General features: G+C 39.6%; 1 protein-coding gene across 3 annotated transcripts in view; it reads right to left on the reverse strand.

Annotated features, from left to right (window-relative positions):
• Window positions 1–23,135, reverse strand: part of ST18 (ST18 C2H2C-type zinc finger transcription factor) — a 113,733-nt gene that overhangs the window by 4,955 nt on the left and 85,643 nt on the right. For 2 of the 3 annotated variants that reach the window (XM_031020787.2, XM_081815997.1), the window contains 8 exons: window positions 19,661–19,723; window positions 18,792–18,860; window positions 16,730–16,792; window positions 16,547–16,627; window positions 15,444–15,665; window positions 9,323–9,411; window positions 2,371–2,474; window positions 502–645 (listed from right to left, as the gene is read on the reverse strand). In XM_031020787.2, the coding sequence (XP_030876647.1) occupies window positions 502–645; window positions 2,371–2,474; window positions 9,323–9,411; window positions 15,444–15,665; window positions 16,547–16,627; window positions 16,730–16,792; window positions 18,792–18,860; window positions 19,661–19,723 (835 nt within the window). Of the gene's footprint in view, window positions 1–145; window positions 646–2,370; window positions 2,475–9,322; window positions 9,412–15,443; window positions 15,666–16,546; window positions 16,628–16,729; window positions 16,793–18,791; window positions 18,861–19,660; window positions 19,724–23,135 lie in introns of those variants that run through there. The other variant, XM_081815998.1, reaches the window with a different exon arrangement.

The raw sequence follows: 23,135 nt of genomic DNA on the forward strand, positions 1-23,135 counted from the left end.
GATGCGGGACTCGATCCCAGGACCCTGAGATCATGACCTGAGCCGAAGGCAGACGCTTAATGACTGAGCCACCCAGGCGCCCCGAGAATTTTTTTCTTTTCTTTTTTTTTTTTTAAATATTTTATTTATTTATTCATTAGAGACAGAGCGAGAGAGGCAGAGGGAGAAGCAGGCTCCCAAGGAGCAGAGAGCCCGATGCGGGACTCGATCCCAGGACCCCGGGATCATGACCTGAGCCGAAGGCAGACGCTTAACCATCTGAGCCACCCAGGCGCCCTAAAGCAAGTTTTAAATAAGCCCTCACCTTTAAATGATTCCTGCAATTTCAAAGGCCCTTGGCCTTCATGTAATTTAATGTACGTATCTGTCATGGTCCCCGTGAGGGAGGTTGTTGCATGTCAGCCGTGACGGAGCGGGCGCCACACCTGTGCAGCTGCTGACGGGCAGCCCTCGTGGTGACTGCGCTGCGATGGAGCAGCCAAGGCCCTGCCTTGGACTTACCATCTGTGGGAGCTGAATGTCGGCAAGGCTGGAGATGAGGGCTTGGCTCAGGCCTGCCAGCTCCTTCAGCAGGCTCTCATTGTTCTGCTCTATGAGCCTGTTCTCCTCCTCTATGGTCTTTAGGTTGCTCTCCATAGATGTGATCTGAAATGGAAATAACCTGGGAATGTGAGCAGCCGGCTTCTGAAGGAAAGGCATCCGCTGAACCTGACTGCCAAGTAGTGGGTACTCTGCAACTTCCCCCCATAAAACTGCAACCCGCCACATTGTTTTAAGTTTTGGAATCACATTCCCAAGTCTACATCTCTAGCCCAGACTTCTCCTGTGAGTTGCAAATTCCACATCTCCACATGGCTACATGGTGGCTATCTCAAGCTCAGCATGTTCAAGAGTGAGCCTTCGCTACTTTCCCCAAACCCGATCCACATGCAGTCCTCACCTTCCCAACTTGAACATCACTCAGGCCTCCGAGGTATCTCTGAAGGCTCTCTGTCTCTCATGCTTTAAATCCACTGGGATCTTCCTTCACAACACCCAAGATGGACACTGTCCTCACCTGCACTGCTGGCCCCTGAGCCCAGCCACCCAAGGGACTGTGACTGCCTTCTCATGGGTGACCCTGCACCTGGCTTGGCCCCACGCAATCTCTTCTTGGCCCATCTTCAATACAGCTACCAGTACAAATCTCTTAAAATGTAAGTCAGATTATGGGTCAAATATGATTGGGTTTAACCATTGGCTCAAAACCCCGTAATGGTTCTACATTCATTCGGAATAAAAACGACCTGGGTGCTCCATGTGTTACCTCTGGGACTCATCTCCTGTGATTCCCCCCCTTGCTCGCTTGCCTGCAGCCGTGCGTACTCTGATCTTTCTCAGAACTCTGAGCCTTCTCAAGATTTAGGGGTCCTGCACTTGTGGTTTTCACTGTTTGAAACACTCTGCCCCCATACCTGTTTGACTGCCTCAGCTTCTCAAGTCTCTGACAACATGTGTCCTTCCTGAGGCCAGCCGGCCATCCTATTTTATATTGAAATCTGGCCCTGTGCCCTTGTCCCATCCACTGTGATTAGTCACTGATGATTCTTTTTTGTTATTATCTGTCTCCCCCTTCTAGACATTAAGCTCTGGGTAAGGAAACCAAACCTGCATTTCAGATGGACTGAAACCTTCTGTCTGAAGCTGCTGTGAGTGAGGACTTCTGAGATCAGTAACCAGAGGCCCCCAAACCCTGAGTTTCAGGATAGGACAGAAGGGGGAAAGAAACTTCTGTCCAGGCTTTGTCTCACTATTCTTTTCCTTCTGATTTGTTGCAATATAGTCATTATTAGTGTTTTTTTAAAAAACAAACTCCTAGACTGAACTTTTATTTTCCATTTGGGTAAATCTAGTCAGGGGATGGGGCACATATTACATAGGGGAATACAGAATTGAGAAACTGCTTGGATTTTTTCAGTAAAGAATCTATCCAGAAAAACCTCCAAAATTAAACGTGAAAAGTTGCTCTGTTTATTTGAATTTTGAATAAAACTAACTAATCTCATACCTTCTTGTGACAATTTTTCTAACGCACCATGTGCTCTGCAGGACTCTACTTACACAGGATGATTGGCTTTATTTGCTTCTAAAGCCTTTAATGCACCCAAGGCAAAAACATAAGTAGCTTTGCCTACAGGTTCCCAATCAATGATGGCTCAGGGTGATCTACCTATCCAAGCTTTACAGTAAGGATGTCATTGAGACATGCTCAGTGTATTCATTGTAAGATATCAGTTTATTTTTTAACACAACGTTTAAGAGTTTAATGTTTTGCTTCTACTAACGATTGCAATCACTTTAACAATAACACTGTTGTGTTATTGTTTTTACCTGCGTCTGAAGTTTCATCATATCTGCTTCAATTTTAAGGTTGGATTCATTTAGTTCCTTTATTTCTTCATCCAAATGCCTAATTTCTTCATCACTCTCTAAACCTACAAAAAATCAGACTATTGGAGTCAAACAGAAAATATGAGACAGTGACAATATGAGTCACTTTATGTTTAAATTTGTGGTTTGCTAAGTGAAAATTAGACTTTAATTTGAAATGTTGAATTTTTACCCAAATCCATATCCAAGATTCTAACAAAGTGGGTTAAAGAGTTCCTTTGTAAGAAAAGGGAGTAGAAAAGTAATACCATTTAATGTAGCGCCGTTATGTTCCAGGTATGATGCTAAACATGTCTGCAGATAATTTCTCATTTAAACTTCACTGCACGCTATGGGGCATGTTCCAGTATACCCTTTTCACATATGAAGACACTGAGTCCTAGAGAAGCTAAATGAGGCCACACTCTTCACTGACAGAAGCTGCATAACCTGCCTGTGTCCAGAGTAATAGCAGAGCTAGGAATGAATTCCAGAGCCCATGCACCCTCTCGTACACAGTGTTGAAGAACAGTTATGGCACGAATTATGCTGATTAATTGTATATTTATTAACTGTGTGGGACCTTATGAACCATCACTGGAGGCAGAGCTGGGGTGCTGGCAGGGGGCTTAGAGTCCAGGGACACAGAATTTGGGTTCCCTATGTAGAGTTGGATAAGGAGAAATGCAATCTAGGAGAAGGAACATGGGCTTCGGAGTTCGAATGCTGGCCTTGACTCTTGTTCTTGAAACTGCACAACTTACTTAATTTCTTTGTGCCCCATTTTCCTCTTCAATAAAATTAGGCATAAAATCTATGTTGTGAGAATTAATGCAGTAAATTATAAAGTGCTGAACGTACAGTAGGTTCTCAATGAATGGGAGTTATTTCCCATCACTATTTTATAGAAGGAATATGAATGCATTTTAAGTATTTTTTTAAAGCTGGGAATGGTAGCTCATATTATTTTTTTTTAAAGATTTTATTTATTTATTTGACAGAGAGAGAGACAGCGAGAGCAGGAACACAAGCATGGGGAGTGGGAGAGGGAAAACCAGGCTTCCCGCCAAGCAGGGAGCCTGATGTGGGGCTCCATCCTGGGACGCTGGGATCATGACCTGAACTGAAGGCAGACGCTTAACAACTGAGCCACCCAGGCGCCCCTGCTAGCTCATATTAAAGAGGACAGAAGCAGGACGTGAGGTGAGTTTAACAGTCCCAAATAATGAATCTGAACCAAAGAGATGACAATTAAGAGGGATAAATGTAAACTTCTGCATTTGGATTTAATAGGATTGAATTCATGACAGCAAGAATGAGGGAATTGGCAATTTGTTTGAAAGAGTTCTAGCCTCTCACACTGCCCTGTGGTTACTACTATGGAAAACAGTTCACTGTCCCCTGAAGGTGAACTTCACAGTGCTCTGTGACCCAGCAATTCCACCCCTAAGTACACACCTGAGACAAACGGCTGCAGGTGCACAAGAGGAGGCACGCACAAGATGAACACAACACATTCACAAAAGCCCAGCTTGGAAACACACCGCATGCCTGCCAAAGAGCATGGATGACTCTTACCAATAACATGTTAAGAAAAATGTAAGCCCTGACTGTTTACATAAAGCTTGATAAAACAGGTGGCTGTTTTGTGGGTACTTACTGCTTTATTATAAGTAACTAACTACCTAAATTAAGTGGGCTACGCATGCACCAATGAAGACAGTATGTCACGAGATTGACCTAATACAGGGCTCTGAGATTCAATAAAGAAGAAAAGCAAACCAACAACTAAGATCCAGGTATTTTAGTACCTTGATCAATTTGAATATGAGTCAACGGTGTGACACAGCTCCTAAGAAAACAATAAACAATTACTCAGGACCACACTAATGGCTGTGTAATATGCGGGACACGGGATTTATTCTGAATTGGCTGGCTGTATCTAGGGAATTGCATTGCATTCTGAGCACCAAGTTTTACTAGTTATTATTCTAGAACAGGATCTTTTCTCAGATGAGTGGGATTGAAATACTTGTTTTTGACAACACCAGGGAGCATAGATTATCAATTAAACAGGTATTTTGAGTGCTATCAACACTTGAAAGTCTTCTGGTTTGAGCAAATGAAAACTTCTTTAAAAAAAAAAAAAGATTTTATTTATTTGACAGGGAGACACAGCCAGAGAGGGAACACACAGGGGGAGTGGGAGAGGGAGAAGCAGGCTTCCCACGGAGCGGGGAGCCCGATGTGGGACTCGATCCCAGGACTCTGGGATCATGACCAGAGCAGAAGGCAGATGCTTAATGACTGAGCCACCAGGCACCCTGCAAATGAAAACTTCTAATGCTATATTTCTTTGCCAAATTGTTTTTCCTTTTTGTCTCTTTGCAATAAAATTCCACTTCAGAAGATGGTATTTTCTTACATAATATCTGGTGAAGAAGACAATAAGCAAGGAAGCACGGATAAAATATGAAGAGCTATGAAGGAAACAAGCAGGGTGCTTTGAGAACCCTCACTGGGGAAGCCTCTTTTAATCTGAGACTTTACTGATACAGTAAAAAGTCAGGCACATGAAAGGCTTGGGATTGGGTTGGGATGAGCATCTCAGGGGAGGGAGTAGAAAGCACAGAAGCCCGGGATGAGAAAGGAATGGGAATTCTGCTCCCGGGACTGTAAGAAAGCCCTTGTGAGAGAGGAAACAGGTCATGGGGGACCTCACAAAGAGCTTGGGTTTATTCTCTGTGCATTGGGAGCCAGTGAAGAATTTTAAGCAGGGGAGTTGATGTGATCTGGTTGGCTTCTCAAAAGCATAACTCAGTTCTGGGTAGAGAATGGGGTGAGAGGGAGACAGAGCAGAAACCAGAAGACAGGTGAGGAGATTATCACTGGGGTCCTGGCTCATCTGATGGTCCTTTGCCCCATGGTAGTGGAAGTAAGGGTAATAGAAGTGGACTCAACATAAAAGATTTGGTGGGATTTGCAGTGCTTGTGATGAATGGGAGGAAGGGGATGAGTGAAGGGAGGAATCAAGGAAGACTGTTTTTGCTCAAGCAGCTGGACAACTACTGGTGTTCCGGCGATGAAGCAGAAGCTTCCAGCAGGAAAATCAAAAGTTTAAATTTGGCTGTTAAGTCATGGATGCTTGTGAGAAGACTCTGAGAGCCCAGGTTCTTGGTACTGAGCTCTAGTTAGTATTACATTCCCCTGGCATCCAATGTTAGTGCAGACATTCAAGCCTCTTGATCAAGATGGGGCCTAACAACAAAAGGTACCTGGAAACCTATGGGGAAGGCATGATCATGAGATGAGACCTCAAAAAAGAAACATTGTGTCAGGATCTAACACATAATAGGCACTCCATAAATTCTCAGGCAATTAATGAATAAGTGAACTAACATTTTCGTTACGATTTCTGGGATTTGGGGAGATATTTTATTTTATTTTATTGGGAGGGTAGGCATTTTAGCCAATCTCTTTGTAATTTTTTTTCCATGAATACGTTACCTTGTCTATTTCTGTCCATCTATTTATCTGTCAACCTCCTCTCCACACAGTCTTTAAGAGCCTCCTCCAGAGTAGAACTGAGAAGATACCACAGATTTTGAATTTCACACCGCACTTGCAAATATGAACCCATTTGATTCTCTTAAGGATCCCAAGAGGCAGATACACTTCTTACCTCATTTTGTGGATGGAAAAACCAAGGCATGAAGAGGTTAAGTAGTAAGCAGTAGAGCTGGGATTCAAAACACAAGCTCTCTGCTCCCAGAATATGTTCTCTTAACCATTATAATGCGACCTGTACTCGTGGCTATTTAATCTGCTTTGAAATTATCAATTAAATGTTTGCACTGATGTTCCTTGACAAAAATATACACAATAGAATAGAGAGTAGAAATAGAGTGCTGGGTTAGACTTGCCATGTGTTGTTGACCAAGGAAATCGTATAAACTTTCCACTAAATATTTTAGTGGAACTATTTCAGTGGCCCTGTTCCTTTATAGGGTGTACCTGTTTAAAAGCAAAAGAATATGCTTTCTTTACTTGGTACAAATCTATGCCTAATATACATAATTAGGGATTATATAATTTATAATAATACTTTATATTCTGTATAAGCTTGTAAGGGATGTAAATACCTGTATATAGCAGATATGCTCAACTTATAAGGAGCTTTAAATAGAGTTCTATCCATAAAAGAATAATGTATCACAATATTTACAGCATGGTACTTTGCCACATGGAAAGAACTAGAAGGATCTACTAAATATAAGAACATATACATAGGTCAACCATTATAACTTTTATTTATATCACAAAGAACAGAAAGGCAAGTATTTATTCATGTACAGATGTTCTAATTTTATTATCAAGGACCAGTAATGGTCTTTAAAAAATTAGCATGGCAATTTAATTATGGCAAGGAGGGAGAACTAAAGATCGATTCTTCTAAAATAAATGTAAACATTTTTGGTGTCGACCTTCCATGTTTTAACTGGTTTGTACATGTTATGGAATCCAACCAATTGCCTGAATGATTTGTACCTATTTTAACTTAATATAGCACACCAAGAAGTTTAAAGTCATATGCACTTTATAGTTTATTGCAATTTGATTTCTTTTTAGGATCTGGGGAATGTGGGGTTATGCTTGTTTTATAAATCATCCAGGGAAACATGGCCATGTCCAAGCTTTAAGGTAGGGGCTATGGGGATGGCACATCATTAGAGAAGACCTCAAGTGACTTTAGGTCCTCCCTGACCCTCCACTGACCACTGACTTGAACTCAGGTGGATTTTTCTTCACACACAAGTCATTGTAAGTTCTCAGGCTTCAGATGAGCATCAGCCCCTAGCTTCTTAGATTATGAAAACGTGTAATTTTCCAGTTTCCTGGCGCATTTAGAATAAATACACTTCAGACACTTGTCAATGAGTTCCAGCCATCTTGCTCCTGCTCCACGTCCTTTGAAAGCTCAGCTGAAGATGCTCAAGTTAAAAAGCACCCTTCAAAGGATGTGTGTGCAGTCCAGCTGCTCCCAGGTTACTATAACCATCTACTAGGGGGTTTGAGCAACCCAGTGGAGCTGTGTGCATCTGGCCCACATCTCACTGACACTCTGCAAAGCTTCACTATAATTTGCTGTAGTGCCGACAGCTTACTGTCTTGATCTTATCTTTATTAGGAACAGTCTGTGATTTCTATTATATTTACTGTTAAAGGTGTTGCTGGTGTTCTTATGATGAAAATTCATAGGAAATATTTTCTTCATGCACTCACTTCCAGAGAAAGTTTTGCTTTGAATTTATTCAATGACAGTGTGATTCTCATAGTGATTATATTCTCCTTTTACTTTGGCATCTAAAAAGCTGAGACTCAAATCTGAGATCCCTTCTTACCCACTGGGAAATGGGTACATTCCTGCTATTATCCTCAGGCTTGATCCACCTTGCTTTCTTATCTTTGATCTCCTTTTGTCTCATTTTTTTGAATTAACTTCTAAGTAGCTTTTTCTAAATGTAGCATTGCACTCCCCATCATTTAACTATTGCTTGAAAGAAGGTGACATATAAATAAATAAATAAATAAATATTAAATTGTGCCAGTTTCACAGAAAATGTGCTAAAAGGCAGTTGAGAAGTGGGCAGTATTTCCAAGGAACAATGAAAACATCTGGAGTAAGCACTTTACTGAGCATCTAAATGTTGGAAAGAATGTCCAGCAGAGTCCCTAACCTCCCGAGCTTTTATTCCTCCTCCACAGGCAAATTGACCCCCCTCACCTCTTAGTGGTGGCCCCATGAGGGAGAGCAGACCCCTAAGGGGCCACTTTAGATAATGCATCTGACAGATGAAAGCCTCAGAAGGGAAATAGTAGGAAGCTCAAAAGTGCTTCCCTCGCTCAGATACTGCATATCTTCTTTTGAAAAAAAATCATAGGCAAATTAAAAAGATTGAGCAATGCTTTCAAAGAAATAAAGTAAAAACAGTTACTCCATTCCAGTTATGTGCCAAAGACACCATCAAATCAATCTCCAAAGCAAAACAATGCTTTGCCATTGTTTCTAGACACTTTAGAATGATGATCTAAGGAAACAACATGTGCCTGAGATGATATTCATGAGAAATCTTAGGAAAAGCACTCAAGAATCAAAGGAAAATTGGAGGATCCGAAGATAGAGCTCAGAAACTGCATCTATTAACTTCTATAAGGCATTGACACTAGGGAAATATAGATATAAATTTAAATCATCCAGATTCACCATAGAAATATTTTCAGGATGGAACAAAATTTAAGGAGTCAAAGACAGAAGCCAAAAACTGTATTTCTTGAAATTTGATAGAAGGTTTACACCAGGAAACCCCCCTCCCCAACACATACACATGCTCATGCAAAAGCTGTCATTTTGAGGACCAAAGGACAAAAGTTCAGCCAGTGTGTCTTAATCCTTCGAATAGCAATGCTTGATTTTCTGTGTTAGAGATACTTATGAAAAAGGAAAGAAAAAAACCCAAGAAATTGTTTTTTAGATGAAGTTATAGTTTTAGTTCAAATTCAAGGAAAGCATCCGTCTTGTATATTAAAATTGCACTTCCCATATAAAGAATAAGTAGGCATGCGAACGCGTTGGGGAGCTACGGCTGAGACCTTGGTGGGGATGGCAGCCTCTAGCCCTGTGATCTTTTTTTTGTTTTGTTTTGTTTTGTTTTTGTTTTTGTTTTTGTTTTAAAGATATTATTTATTTATTTGACACAGAGAGAGCGAGAGAGAGAGACAGCAAGCACAAGCAGGGGGAATGGCAGGCAGGGGAGAAGCAGTCTCCCCACTGAGCAAGGAGCCTGATGCGGGGCTCAATCCCAGGACCCCAGGATCATGACCTGAGCTGAAGGCAGCCGCCCTGTGATCTTACCGCCTGTTGCTTTGAGCTTGATGGTCATTAGTTCTTCTGAGACCTTGCCCTTTTTGATGGCTTGTGCATTTAGAGGACATCCAGATAAGCTGTAAGGATAGAAATTATACCAATGTGTGAAATACATATTACTTCTTTTTTTAACACATGTTACTTCTTTTAAAAATTAAAGTTTTGTATTCACCACTTACTAGGTCTTTGTCTACTAATTACGTTATAATCTGCAGTCTCTTTGTAGAAATAACATGTAATATTTACGAACATGAAAGCAAAGGCCCTCAGATAATGTAATTATGTTTTGTGTTTTTGGTCTTTAAATCAAAATTCAAATAGTTATTGCTGATACTATCATATAATTAATTTTGTTAAAATGTTACTATTCTGCATTCATACAATGCCTTTTTTTAGGAGTGGTTACTTTGTTTTCTGTAAACACAAAACGGTACATATATATTACAATTAAGAATTGTTCCAAATTAGTCAAAATTCCATGAATAATAAAGCAGAATCTAGTTCTTCCTGTTTTTTACGTACTGTAGTCTGGTCTTTACAGAATGACTCAAATTAATAGAAACCCAAAATAATATGACCCCAAATAATACAAGCCCAAAATAATAAAAATAAACAGGTATATTGCATACCGTTTGGGCGTGGGGACATTTCTAATTTATTCTCTAACTTTTAAAACATTATTTTTTATTAAAAAAAAATCTCTACTCTGAAAGGAACCACTATAAATATATTCAGATGCGCTCTCTGTGGGCGGTGTATTGTATTGCAGCGGGGTTTACATCTTTTCCTTAATCTCTGTATTCTTCAGCTGTGCTTCCTTTCTTTAATGTCATCTGTTTTATTTAAATTGCACCAAAATGATAATGACAACACTGAACAAAACTTGTTTGCTGTAGTACATGATGAGATGATTTTGTTGTTCTAAGCAACCATTCATTCTTTTGCAATTTTGTTGTATTTTTGGAAATACAATTTTCAAATAATGTTAAAAATTGTCACAATCAGCCACTTAGAATATTTTTTCCCACAGAAATTTGGTTGCAATTCATGTACGAAATAATCATTTTCAATTCAAACATTAGGACACTTGGCAAAGTGAAAAGAAATATTTCTAAAGAATGGCTGTTAATAAATGTTTGCTACATGAGTATGTTTTTTTTAAAGATTTACTTATTTATTTCAGTGGGGGGAGGGGCAGAGGCAGAGGCAGAGGGAGAGAGAGAATCCCAAGCTGACTCCCTGCTGAGCATGGAGCCAGATGTGGGGCCTGAACTAATGACCCTGAGATCATGACCTGAGCTGAAACCAAGAGTCAGTCGCTTAACCAACTGTGCCACCCAGGCGCTCCATGAATGTATTTTTAAGTGAATTCAAAGTTATTCTATATGAAGATTATATGAAATCTAAAAAATAATAGATATGTAATGCTACATAGAAAAAGAAGGCTAGGGGCGCCTGGGTGGCTCAGTTGGTTAAGCAACTGCCTTCAGCTCAGGTCATGATCCCGGAGTCCCGGGATTGAGTCCCGCATCGGGCTCCCTGCTCGGCAGGGAGTCTGCTTCTCCCTCTGACCCTCCTCCCTCTCATGCTCTCTGTCTCTCATTCTCTCTCTCTCAAATAAATAAATAAAATCTTTAAAAAAAAAAAAAGAAAAAGAAGGCTATGTGGTTTGCCAAAATTTGATAAATTATGAAATATTTAACACAGGGGGGCGCCTGGGTAGCTCAGTCTTTAAGCGTCTGCCTTCGGCTCCGGTCATGATCCCAGGGTCCTGAAATCAAGCCCCGCATCAGGCTCCCTGCTCAGCGGGAAGCCTGCTTCTCCCTCTCCCACTCCCCCTGCTTGTGTTCCCTCTCTCGCTGTGTCTCTCTCTGTCAAATAAATAAATAAAATCTTAAAAAAAAAAAAGAAATATTTAACACAGGAAAAGAAAATAATGAAAAAGCACAATGAGAACAGTGAACCGGATTTTCCTATTTTGTAAGCTTCACTGTAAAGTGTGGCCTATATAAGCTTCATTATCTTTTCTCTTTTTCTGAAAAGTTTGCCCAAGTCTGTCTTATTTTATGTCACATATTGTGCTCTCAGAAAACGGTCATGAACAGAATTAATATTTAGTTGGTAAGCTGGATTTTAAAGGTGACCTGTAGTGGGGCGCCTGGGTGGCTCAGTTGGTTAAGTATCCAACTCTTGACTTCAGATCAGATCATGATCTCAGGGTTGTGGGATCGAGCCCCACATGGGCTCCACACTCAGTGGGGAGCCTGCTTGGGATTTTCTCTCTCCCTCTCCTACTCCCTCTTCTCCCCCGCCCCTCCTTATCCCTCCAACATTCACTTTCTCTCAAATAAAGCAAAAAAAATCTTAAAAAAAAAAGTAACCTGTAGTAAGTCCACTTGTCACATAATGGTAGTGGCTATTAATAGCTCAGCAGACCTTCCCGACTCTGTCCTCTAAACAATCAGCTTTATTCCAACAACAAGGCAATAAATGTCCAGTTGTAACACAGTGGTGAGGAGAGTTAAGGAAGTGTGCACAGCTGTGTGACTTAGAACCTAAGGATATAGTTAAGTTATGAAAGTGAGGGTATGGTTTCACAATGTCACTCGATAGTTTATATCTTCTAATGTAGTTACATCTTCCAGGGTATAAAACAAATCTTAAATTTAAAAAAAATGGGATGGGAAAATATTATAAAAAGTCATTTTTCCTTTTGAGGATGGTCACATTCTCCATGGGACTTCAATCTGCTGCTTAAGAAAAGGGGGAGGTTGGCTGGGGTGTCACTGTCAAGGTTTGGGCTCCGTATTGCAAAGGCAGGAAAAATGTCTTATGCTTTTGACCAATTTGCAATTTTATCTCATATCATGGCAATTTTAAACCGTATCTTCATCTGCCTTGTTAAAGTGAAATAGCAGATGATACAATTTACATGGACATCACTGTTTATATTAAAAACATCAAAAAAACCTCAAAAAATGATAGTTACGGCACAGCACTAAATGAGGTCTATTTGTCATAGAAGTTCTAGTCCCAAGCTACAACATCCATCTTGTGTGTGTGTGTGTGTGTGTGTGTGTGTCTGTGTGTTGATGTGTTTTAATATAAAAGCATTTGTCTTCTCAGACTGCTATTTTTTCAAAGTAGAAGTTTGTCATGCAAGACTTAAAGCACGGTTTTAAAATAATTAGTCTGTAAATATTATGCTGAGGTAAATGCATGGATCAGATTGTTCTCAACCATCCTCTAAGGTAAGTTTTGTAATTATTCCCGTTTTGCTGCATGTTAGGGTGAGAAAAATTACAAAATTGACCTTACAGGGAATGGCTGGGGAAAGACTGTGAGGCCGGCACACAGAAAGATCCACTGAAAACCAAGGATGAAGATGATACGGAGCTCACAACAGGGGCTCTGCTGTCCCAACGCTGTGTGGAAGGGCAATTCCTGAACTTCCCTGTGCTTGTCCTCTTCTGTCAAAGGAGGATAATTGTACTACCTCAGTAGCTCACAGGGTTTTGTAAAGGATTAAAGGAATAAACCACCTAAGGTACTTAGAACAGTGCTCTCTACTGGAACAGAGCGTGCCCTGAATAGATGTTAGCTATTGTGAGGGATGGGAAAGAGTACCAAACAACCTTGGGGATTTGAGGGGCAAAATGCAGAATTATATAAAAGTGTATCACAGGTCAAATCATGCTATTTTAGCATAAGTCATTCCTACTTTAATGAATTATTAATGAATTATTGCATATATACACATATGTTAATATAATTTTTATGAATGGGAAAGGAAATAGTCTGGGTCAGACACCATTATGTGCCAGGCTATAAGCTAGGCACTCTATTACATTATTTCACTACAGTCTATATATAGCAGAGAGAAGCATTCCACCTTAAAGAGAATACCCCAAAGTAAATTCAGTTTCTTAAATCTTTCAAGTAGCAAGAGAACTCTCTAGTGAAGAACAGTGAAATCTGAATTATTCACTTGTTTTAACATGTAATTATTTTCTTTCTCCTAGAGGATAATATCTTGGCATTAATGTTGAAGCCTAATTTTTGAACTCATAATTTTCTTTTTATTATGAAACAGGTAATATGTACCTAGATACATACAGCGTGTATTTGCAGTTTAAAGAATACTCTCAAGGTGAATACCTTTTACCTTCAAACATGAACATGTTTGAAGCTCCCCGTGCCTTCAACAGTTGCCTCTCTTGCCCCCAGACATATAACCATTGCCTTGAATTGTAGGTTAACGATTCCCTAGCTTTTTAAATGCAATATTGCTACTTGTTTTTAACTTTCTGGAAACAGAAACATGCCACCCACAATTTCTTCCACTCAGCACTGTGTTCTAAAATCAGCCCAGGACACATCTTCATTGTCACCGGTGCGTGGCAGTCCCCTGTATGCAGATACCACGGTCTACTTGGGTGCTTGACTTAGTAGGCATGTGGGTTGTTCCCAGTCTGGGCTTCGCAGAACAAGTCTACCACATTCTCAAACATGTCTCTGGGCTCCAGGGTGCAGGAGACTCTCTGAGGCATCAGCCTAACAGCTCAGGGTCTGGGTGGCTGGGCATGTCCATTTGCTCTTTTTCACCTGGACTCCTTGAAGGCACTTTGCTTCCTGAAGTGGCTCTACCAATTAATTACTCTTCCACCGTGAGTCAGAGCCCCTGTTGCTCCCTCTCCTCACCAAGCCTTAGTGTCATCATTTAAAACTTCATGATTTTTAAATATAATTCTGTTGTTGCTGACTGAGGGATGTGCTCACCATAGTACAGCATTAACATTTTATTATCAGTGTTAACATGGATATTACTCCACGATAACGAAGTCAAGCTACTGTGCAGTTAATATGCCATTAGGCACACTTGATTTGTGACTGTCGCTCCCAAATATGAAATGAGATTCAAACTCAGAATGAAACAATGTTAGCTATTGTGAACATGACCATGTATTGGAAAATCAAAAAATAAACCACTTAAGAAAATGTAGGTTTTGGGGCGCCTAGGTGGCTCAGTCGTTAAGCGTCTGCCTTCGGCTCAGGTCATGATCCCAGGGTTCTGGGATAGAGCCCCGCATCGGGCTCCCTGCTAGGCGGGAAGCCTGCTTCTCCCTCTCCCACTCCCCCTGCTTGTGTTCCATCTCTCGCTGTGTGTCTCTTTGTCAAATAAATAAATAAAATCTTTAAAAAAAAAGGTAGGTTTTCTCGATTAGCAGATGCAGCTTTATATCCACTTAAAACAGCAATTCCTGGAAGGCTTAATTTTCTGATACCATTGACATGTATCTTTAAAACCAAACAAAATATAGAATGCCCCAGCTTTGCTCAGTTTGCATACTGCTCATAAGCAAAGCATCAGGGCTCACTAAAGCTTCATTGGATTTTAAATCCGCATCACGCACAGGGGCCAGAGGACTAGAAAGGTCCTCCTTGATTGGAGAAGTGTATAGTGAATCTTCTTGCGCCTTTTCTTTAGGTAGAATGTGAACCAAAAAGCTGGACTAAGATCAGTGTTCCCAACAAAGGACTCCATTGAAATCCATGACACTCAGTGATAAAGGAATTAAGTCATTGTGGAACTATAAAGGGTTTTCTAAATCTCTCTCATCCTGTCGTATACTTAGTAGTCACTGTGTCATTCTCTTTCTGGCTGCTGGGGATGAGTCACATCTCCCCAGCAGCAAAATAACTACAATTTGGCCTGAAATTGGGCCAGTTCACAAGAGGGAGGGACATAAATATGTAAAGAGAAAGTTTACAATTACACTACATAATAGAGTAAATATCACCACTTGAAATTGAAGTGAACCGTTAAAAGACTAAACCATTAAAAAATAGCAGCATAAGCAAATTTGAGAATACAAAAAAAATGCAGTTTCTATAGCACTTAAAAACTATGTAGCAAATTTTCAGAAACAGAGGAAATAGCATTTTTCATTCTTCAAAGGAGTCAAACATCTATCTGGCAAGACTCACTGCACCATCTAAAGTGCTATGATTAATGAACTCAAGGAGGGATTCCCCCTTCAACCCAAAGCCATTGAGGTGACACACAATCACAACAACAACACAACAAAAGGCAGAAAACAAATGTTACCTTCTGTGGGTGACAAAAACATTATTTACATGGCCCAGCCCATTGCAGCCTGGCAAGGGACAGTGTGGTAGCTCTTGTTTGTTCAGTTTCCAGGAGAGGGGGGCCCCATTGAGAGGATTCTCCTTCTGTCTCTTGGCAGCCAGGGGACAGCCAGAAGCTGTGCGGTGGGACGTGTATTTACCTGATATGTGACCTTGGCCGTCACACCCTATCACAGGACATCTAGAGAGATACAGCAGAGACATTACCAGCTGGGAGACCCTAGATAACTCACATGAAGCGCTATAAGTAGGTGAATAAGAAGGCAGTGGCAATTCCATATGATACAGATGGCAAGTGATGGAATTAAAGGGTTTTTTAAAATGCCACTACAACCAGCGAAACAGCATTGTATTAGCAGAAATAGTGGTCCACAAGCCTGACCGAAGCAAGGTTTGCTTCCCTGCAAACCCACTGGAATCTTCACTGCAAACCCATTGGGCACAGAGAGTTACTGTCCCATTTTCTAGGTCAGGAAAATGAGGCTTATAGAGCTTAGGTAACTTGCCACCCATTTTACAAGAAGTGGAGTCAAGTCCACACCCACACTTTTTGGCTCTAGAGTCAATGACATAAGCTGCTCTATGCTGCCTCCAACCAAAGACCACGGGTGTAAAATGTTAACCGCTTTGCCCTACATTACACAGCGCATTGTCCATAGCACCAGAATGTTGGTTTTTAAATGTCTCAACAATGCATTTAGAAATGTTGTAGAGCACGAAATTTAAGATAAGATTTCAGGTTTTGGGGGGAAATGCTGCCATATTTGTCATGCTTGTACTTCTACCATGCTGTTTTCTTTTAAACAATTGGAAAAAGTATGAACTTACTTTTTTTTTTTTTTTGCATTATCAAAGTACTGTGTACACATAGCTAGGAATAAGATAATTTTCTCAAGCTTTTAAACCCTCTGACTGCTGCTTCAAGGGTCCTTGCGTCTAATAGAGTGCCTCCCCCCAACCTCAATCAATGCTCAGTTGCATCCCAACCAACATCCCGCCCATTTGACCAACAAACTACATCTGGCCACCCTTCAACTGCCACACCTTAACTACCACACTCACTTGAGTTCAGGGTCTTCTTTTTCTTCCTTTGTAGGAGTCATTTTGACACTACCTTTCCTGGCACGAGGGCAGCCGGACAAACTAAATATGCAGACAACAAGGAACAAAACCAAACCATGTGATCTCACTGGCCATTGCTATGGACATTCTGATTCCCTACTTCAGAAACGAAATCGATCTTACCTTCTGTGGGAAGCATAGTTTCCAGTCACGTGCCCTGAACCATCACACCCCGGGGTTGGACACCTGGAAAACGGAGTGCACGGGCCGCATGGTTGTAGTGGAGGGAGGGGGATCACGACACATTCAAATAGAATGAAACACAATGAGTTGCTTTCTGTGGGATTCTTTTTCCTTAAATATAATGAATTTTTGGCTAGGAATACATTTTTAAAGAAAATGTTAAGATACGTATCTCCTGGGTGATGCTTAGCACACAATGTGTTAGCTTTTATTCTACCTTCTTTTTTTCTTTTTTTTAAACTTTATTTTGGAAGGAACCTGTAATTCGGCCCACAACCTACTGCTGGCCTTCTGTCTACATCATGCAAAGTTTTGCTTTTTTGCTTAAGAAAAAAAGTTTTCCAAATTGTTTTTGTACATAATTTATTTTCTCTGATTTGCTCCACTACCACAATAATCCATTAAATTCAGATGAACAAGAGTGGTATGTGTGAGCTCCAGAGACTTGGCACATTAATATAATTGCCAAAGAACCTAAGTCATTTGCACCTGGTCTGTTCTGCCTCGTGGCCCAACTTAAATGGCCTTTTGGAAAATCTACCCATAGCTATTATCAACAATCAACCACTAAATTTGGAATGAAAAGGGGAAAAGAGGAAGGGGAGTCCAATTCTACTTGGAATGCTGAGTAGGAATAGGCTTCAAAATACACTTGAAAGTAAAAACTGAATATCTAAAGAAGAGGTCAATAAATGTCTTTTTCTTTTTTTATAGAAAAAAACTAAAGATGTTACTTATCAGATGGCTGTATAAAACATGTAAATACTGAATATTGCTATAGAACTTCTCAATCTACATGTTTTCAATGTGTTATCAACACTTTTTTCCTAGAAATAGTGTTTAGAGAAACTACTTAAGAGAACCAATAGCTATTATTAAGATACAGAAATGTACAAGTTTAGAACAATTGAGTAAGATTGAATAATAAATACTGAGTAATTAAGGTAGTAAGTCCGATTAAGAATGCCTGGCACTCCTCTATTTTCAATCTGTCAGTCATGTCTCAACCTAATATTCTTACATTTCAGTCTAGAAAAATGGCAATCTATAGCATGATTTCTAGAATCTATACTGACACAATCAAATGTACATTATTATTTCTCATATTGAATATGAGAAAAGCTGCATGTTTCATAGTTCCCTTTACTATTTCTGGTGTTAACATTCCCAAGTTTTATATCTGCTTAATATCACATTCACATCTTCTTTCATAAATTCATTCTTTGTAATTTTTAAGGAAAGAATTTTTACTTGTGATTTAGACATCAAATGTTGATTCTACTACTTATACAAATATTGTTTTATCATTAGACTTAGTAACACTCACTTTTCTTAAGATTATTATTGCAGATAAGTTTCATTAATTTTGTTTAAAGTTACTGCTTATCTTTTCTAAATTTATGCCCTATTATATTTTAAAGGGCATAAGGTAGATTATAACTTTTTATTATTCTATATGTAATATAACAAGATGCGGGGGAAAAAACAAGTGAGAAATTTGGAATAAAAGAAGAGAAGAATAGGAAAATAAAATCATGACTAAAAATTAATAAACATGTGGCTTTGAGATCCTAGGTTGAAATGAGCCAAAATTGTGTCTAGGTCCTGGAATTGAAAGACAGGCATATGATTCAAAATTCCCATAAGGTAAAATATTATGCAGTTTACTTAAGATTAGATGATGAAAGTGCCTTGCCACACCTTCATAGGTCTGATTTAGTGTATAAATCTGAAATCACCAGAAAAAAGTATTATGTTTAACTATTCTATTGTTACTTTAAAAAATATTATAAAAGAAAAAAAAATCCCCAAAGCAAGCAAATGAACTAAAGTTACAATGAGTTGTTTTTAGTCATTTGGACTTTGTGGTGAAAGAATGTATTGGTTATAATTTAGTCAGTCATGATTTACTACTTGTTAGTGAAAACCCACATGGGTCTGGAATAAGGGGAGTCCTAACACAGTGAATGAAGAGCTAGGAGGTCATGATTCTAATACTTACTTAAGCTCCTGAGAGTTAGCAGCCATGAGGGATTTAAGAGTCTTATCTGCTAAAGGACATCCAGAAACACTAAAGAGGGATGAGAAAAACAAAAACAAAACACACAACCCTGACATATACAGATCCAACTCAAACGACATCTTGAGTTTGTGAACATATGCTAAATTTACTGGTGACTGGGGATTGGGAAAAATATAACTAGGTTTGAATCGGGCTTTGCTACTTTAACCACTGTCAGCTTGTGGACACCTCAATTATTTCTCATAGACTCAGGTTTGCTATTTTATCAAATAAAGGGCTTTAACCCAATGAGACTCCCCAACTCTAGAATTCAGTAATACAATGATTACTGATTCGGAGTCCATTTCCATTGCACACCAAGGGGTGGTGGCTTAAAGGTCTAAACTGGTGCCCAAAGGGAAAGCAAATCACATCAATGAAGAAGGGAACTGGAAAGATTAAATACAGCTTTTTTGCAGTGTTTAGCACCTTGACCTGGTATTTGCCCAGGGAAGAGGCTGCCACATTCCACAAGGTGAATGGTCAACCCAGGTCACTCTACTATCTTACCTTGGTTTCACTTGAGTCCTAAAGCTAGACAGAACCAAAGCCCTGACATAAACTCTAGCTTTTGGTTTATAACCTGCACAATAGGATCAGAACATTATTTTTAGCCCAAAATCATGATTTCTATACCATATACATAAAAAGCCAGAAGATTTAACTTAGCTTTACTTCTGGAAAACAAAACAAAACAAAACAAAACCCGAACTAACTCAGTCTTCAATTCTGGATCCAGATAACATCTTCCTAGAATGGGTGAGAATAAGTATTTACGTTAGAATAAGATGTTGTAGGTTGTAAGATACCTGCGATGGGAAGCATAGTTTCCTGTGACGTGGCCACTTCCATCACATCCTGGTGTTGGGCAGCTGAGTCAATAAAAAATACAGTGTTAAAGTCAAGTGGTTTTCACAGATTCATTTGCTCTGTCTATAGGTTATGAGGTAGCTTCTCTTTTCAAGATCAGTTAGCACAGTACGGGACACACAGGAGCTAGTGAACAAAGGAATTGTGTTATCTAGGAACCAGAAGACTAGCTAGAATAATACTGGCATGATCTGAAGGTATTAGTTTTCACCATCACATTAATTCTCTGACTCAAATCATGTAGGAAAGTCATGCTGAAATATATGCCCTAGCAATGTTGTGAGTCAACAACCAATGATGTTTTATCTCTTTGAAAATATAAATGTTATAAACCCACGCTTTATAATGAGAGTGGCTCCTAGGAATACAGGCACCAATCATATAACAGATTTCAGAAAAGAATTTTTGTGAGTTTGAGGGTTTTCTTTAAGTAGACTCTATGCCCGGTGTGGAGCCCGATGCCCAGCATGGAGCCCAACGTGGGGCTTGAACTCACGACCCTGAGATCAAGACCTGAGCTGAGACCAAGAGTCGGCTGCTTAACCAACTGAGCCACTCAGGCGCCCCAAGGATTTTTGTGAGTTCTTAAGAAAAGGTCATCATAGTAACTTCATATACATTTTAGAAACTGCCTGAAAAAGAAAATCTTTGAAAATACTATATATCCTGGAAAGGTAAACTCACATTTTAGGTGGGAAAGTTGCTGACAATACAGAAACCTATAAGAAATTTAGTTATTAAAGCTTGGGATCAATTTTATCCAAAGCTTGAAACCATCATAGACAATTGCTAATTAACCACCAAAGCAGTAGGCTCTCCAGGCCACCTGCCAAAGACCAGAGTCTGTATTGATGCATTCCATTGTATTTCAGAAGCTGGTCATATTCTGTGCATCTTATGTGTCTTTTAAAAATAATGTAAGAGGATTTTCTTCCATAGTTAATAGGTTCCTTGGTTTCTCAGTCGTTTATTTTCCTCTGATGCTGCTAGAAAGTCACTCATTTGGAGTAAGCACATTGACCCCAGCCTACTCAGTGTTATTTGTGGTGGTGTTAATCAGAGGAAAAATCAGTTACGTCATTTAGGCTTCTGGTTTTCTCTGACACGCTGCCTAAAGTGAAGGCTTATCCATATGTGTAGAGTACAGAGTTTACCCCTCTGAAGGGACATTTAGAGATAGACTGCCAACATTCAAGATTTTCTTAAATGTCACCTTCTTAGTTTTCTGTTTTGTTTTGTTTTCCTGTGAGCTATTTTCTAATCATCTTCAGGTAATCTAAAGAAACTATAAGAGTTAGAACATTTCCATCTCTCAGAGAGAGGTTTGATTTTCAGGGCTCAATTCAAGTTGAATTGCCTAGCTCTTCCCCTACCACTTTCCCTAGATGGGATATCAGAAAGGAAAATGTGGAAGCTATATAAACATGTAAACAAGAAAAGGGGGAAAAAAAGAACAATGATTAACATTTGAGCTCAGTTATCTTGTAAGTGCCATTCACCCACTAAATGGAGAAACAATCTTTTCTGAACACTGTACAACTGGAATATTCAGAGTGTGAGAGATGTGTTCTAATTACCTGGGAATCCCCACTTTAGAAATACATGGCCACCTGGTGTGCAAAAACAGCACTGCATTTATTTTATTTTATTTTTAAATTTTATTTCTATTTTTTAATTATTTCTATCAATACTGCCAGGAGAAGCAAAGAAGTGCCAAAGAGTTTCAAACCAGTCAGCTATAAATTAGGGAGTAAAATAGTAAAGTATGCATTTAATTAGCTGTTAATTACTTTTTCTAAGTTTGGTGGTATAAAGAGGTTAAGGAATAAAGAAAGGATTGGAGATGGTGTTGTGGGAAAAGCTTTTGTTTCAGATTCTGATAGCTGGCTTAAATCACAAACCATCAATGAAAAATCTTATCCAATAACATGTGCCCATACCAGTTGGGTGAAACAATCTGGGTAGGTTTGCAAATGGAAGTATTAACACTTAGAGGGGCCCGTGGGTGGCTTTGTAGGTTAAGCATCTGCCTTCAGCTCAGGTGGTGAGCTCAGGATCCTGGGTTTTCAGGGTCCTGGGATCTAGCCCTGTGTCAGGCTCCCTGATCATGGGGAGTCTGCTTCCCCCTTTCCTGCCCCTCCCCTTCCCCCCTGCTCATGCTCTCTCTCTCAAATAAATAAATTTTAAAAATCTTAGAAAAGAAAGTATTAACACTTAGAGAAAGGAAATGAGCCTGTTCCTTCAGTAAGTGGCCCTCAAACTCTAAGGAAATTTATTCTAATCAATGACATTAAAAAACTCTATTTTGCAAACAGTTTCTGGTAATCAATTAAGGTACATTTATCTGTTAGAAACAAAAAGTACCAAAAGACTCCACCCTAAAACTGCTAGAACTCATACAGGAATTCAGTAAAGTGGCAGGATATGAAATCAGTGGCATTTCTATACACCAACAACAAGACAGAAGAAAGAGAAATTGAGGAGTCGATCCCATTTACAATTGCATCCAAAACCATAAGATAACTAGGAATAAATCTAACCAAAGACGCAAAGAATCTGTTCTCAGAAAACTATAAAATACTCGTGAAAGAAATTGAGGAAGACACAAAGAAATGGAAAAACGTTCCATGCTCATGGGATTGGAAAAACAAATATTGTGAAGATGTCAATGCCACCTAGAGCAATCTACACATTTAATGCAATCCCTATCAAAATACCATCCACTTTTTACAAAGAAATGGAACAAATAATCCTAAAATTTGTATGGAACCAGAAAAGACCCTGAATAGCCAGAGGAATGTTGAAAAAGAAAAGCAAAGCTGGTGGCATCACAATTCCGGACTTCAAGCTCTATTACAAAGCTGTCATCATCAAGACTGTACGGTACTGGCACAAAAACAGACACATAGATCAGTGGAACAGAAGAGAGAGCCCAGAAATGGACCCTCAACCCTATGGTCAACTAATTTTGGACAAAGCAGGAAAGAATGTCCAATGGAAAAAAGACAGTCTCTTCAACAGATGGTGTTGGGAAAACTGGACAGCCACATGCAGAAGAATGAAACTGGACCATTCCTTACACCACACACGAAAATAGACTCAAAATGGTTGAAAGACCTCAATGTGAGACAGGAGTCCATCAAAATCCTAGGGGAGAACACAGGCAGCAACCTCTTCGACCTCAGCCACAGCAACTTTTTCCTAGAAACATCGCCAAAGGCAAGGGAAGCAAGGGCAAAAATGAACTATTGGGACTTCATCAAGATAAAAAGCTTTTGCACAGCAAAGGAAACAGTGAACAAAACCAAAAGACAACCGACAGAATGGGAGAAGATATTTGCAAATGACATATCAGATAAAGGGCTAGTATCCAAAATCTATAAGGAAATTATCAAACTCAACACCCAAAGAACA

Source organism: Leptonychotes weddellii, chromosome 4 (genome assembly GCF_054177405.1).
Source record: "Leptonychotes weddellii isolate Sample4059 chromosome 4, ASM5417740v2, whole genome shotgun sequence".
Lineage (NCBI taxonomy): Eukaryota > Metazoa > Chordata > Mammalia > Carnivora > Phocidae > Leptonychotes > Leptonychotes weddellii.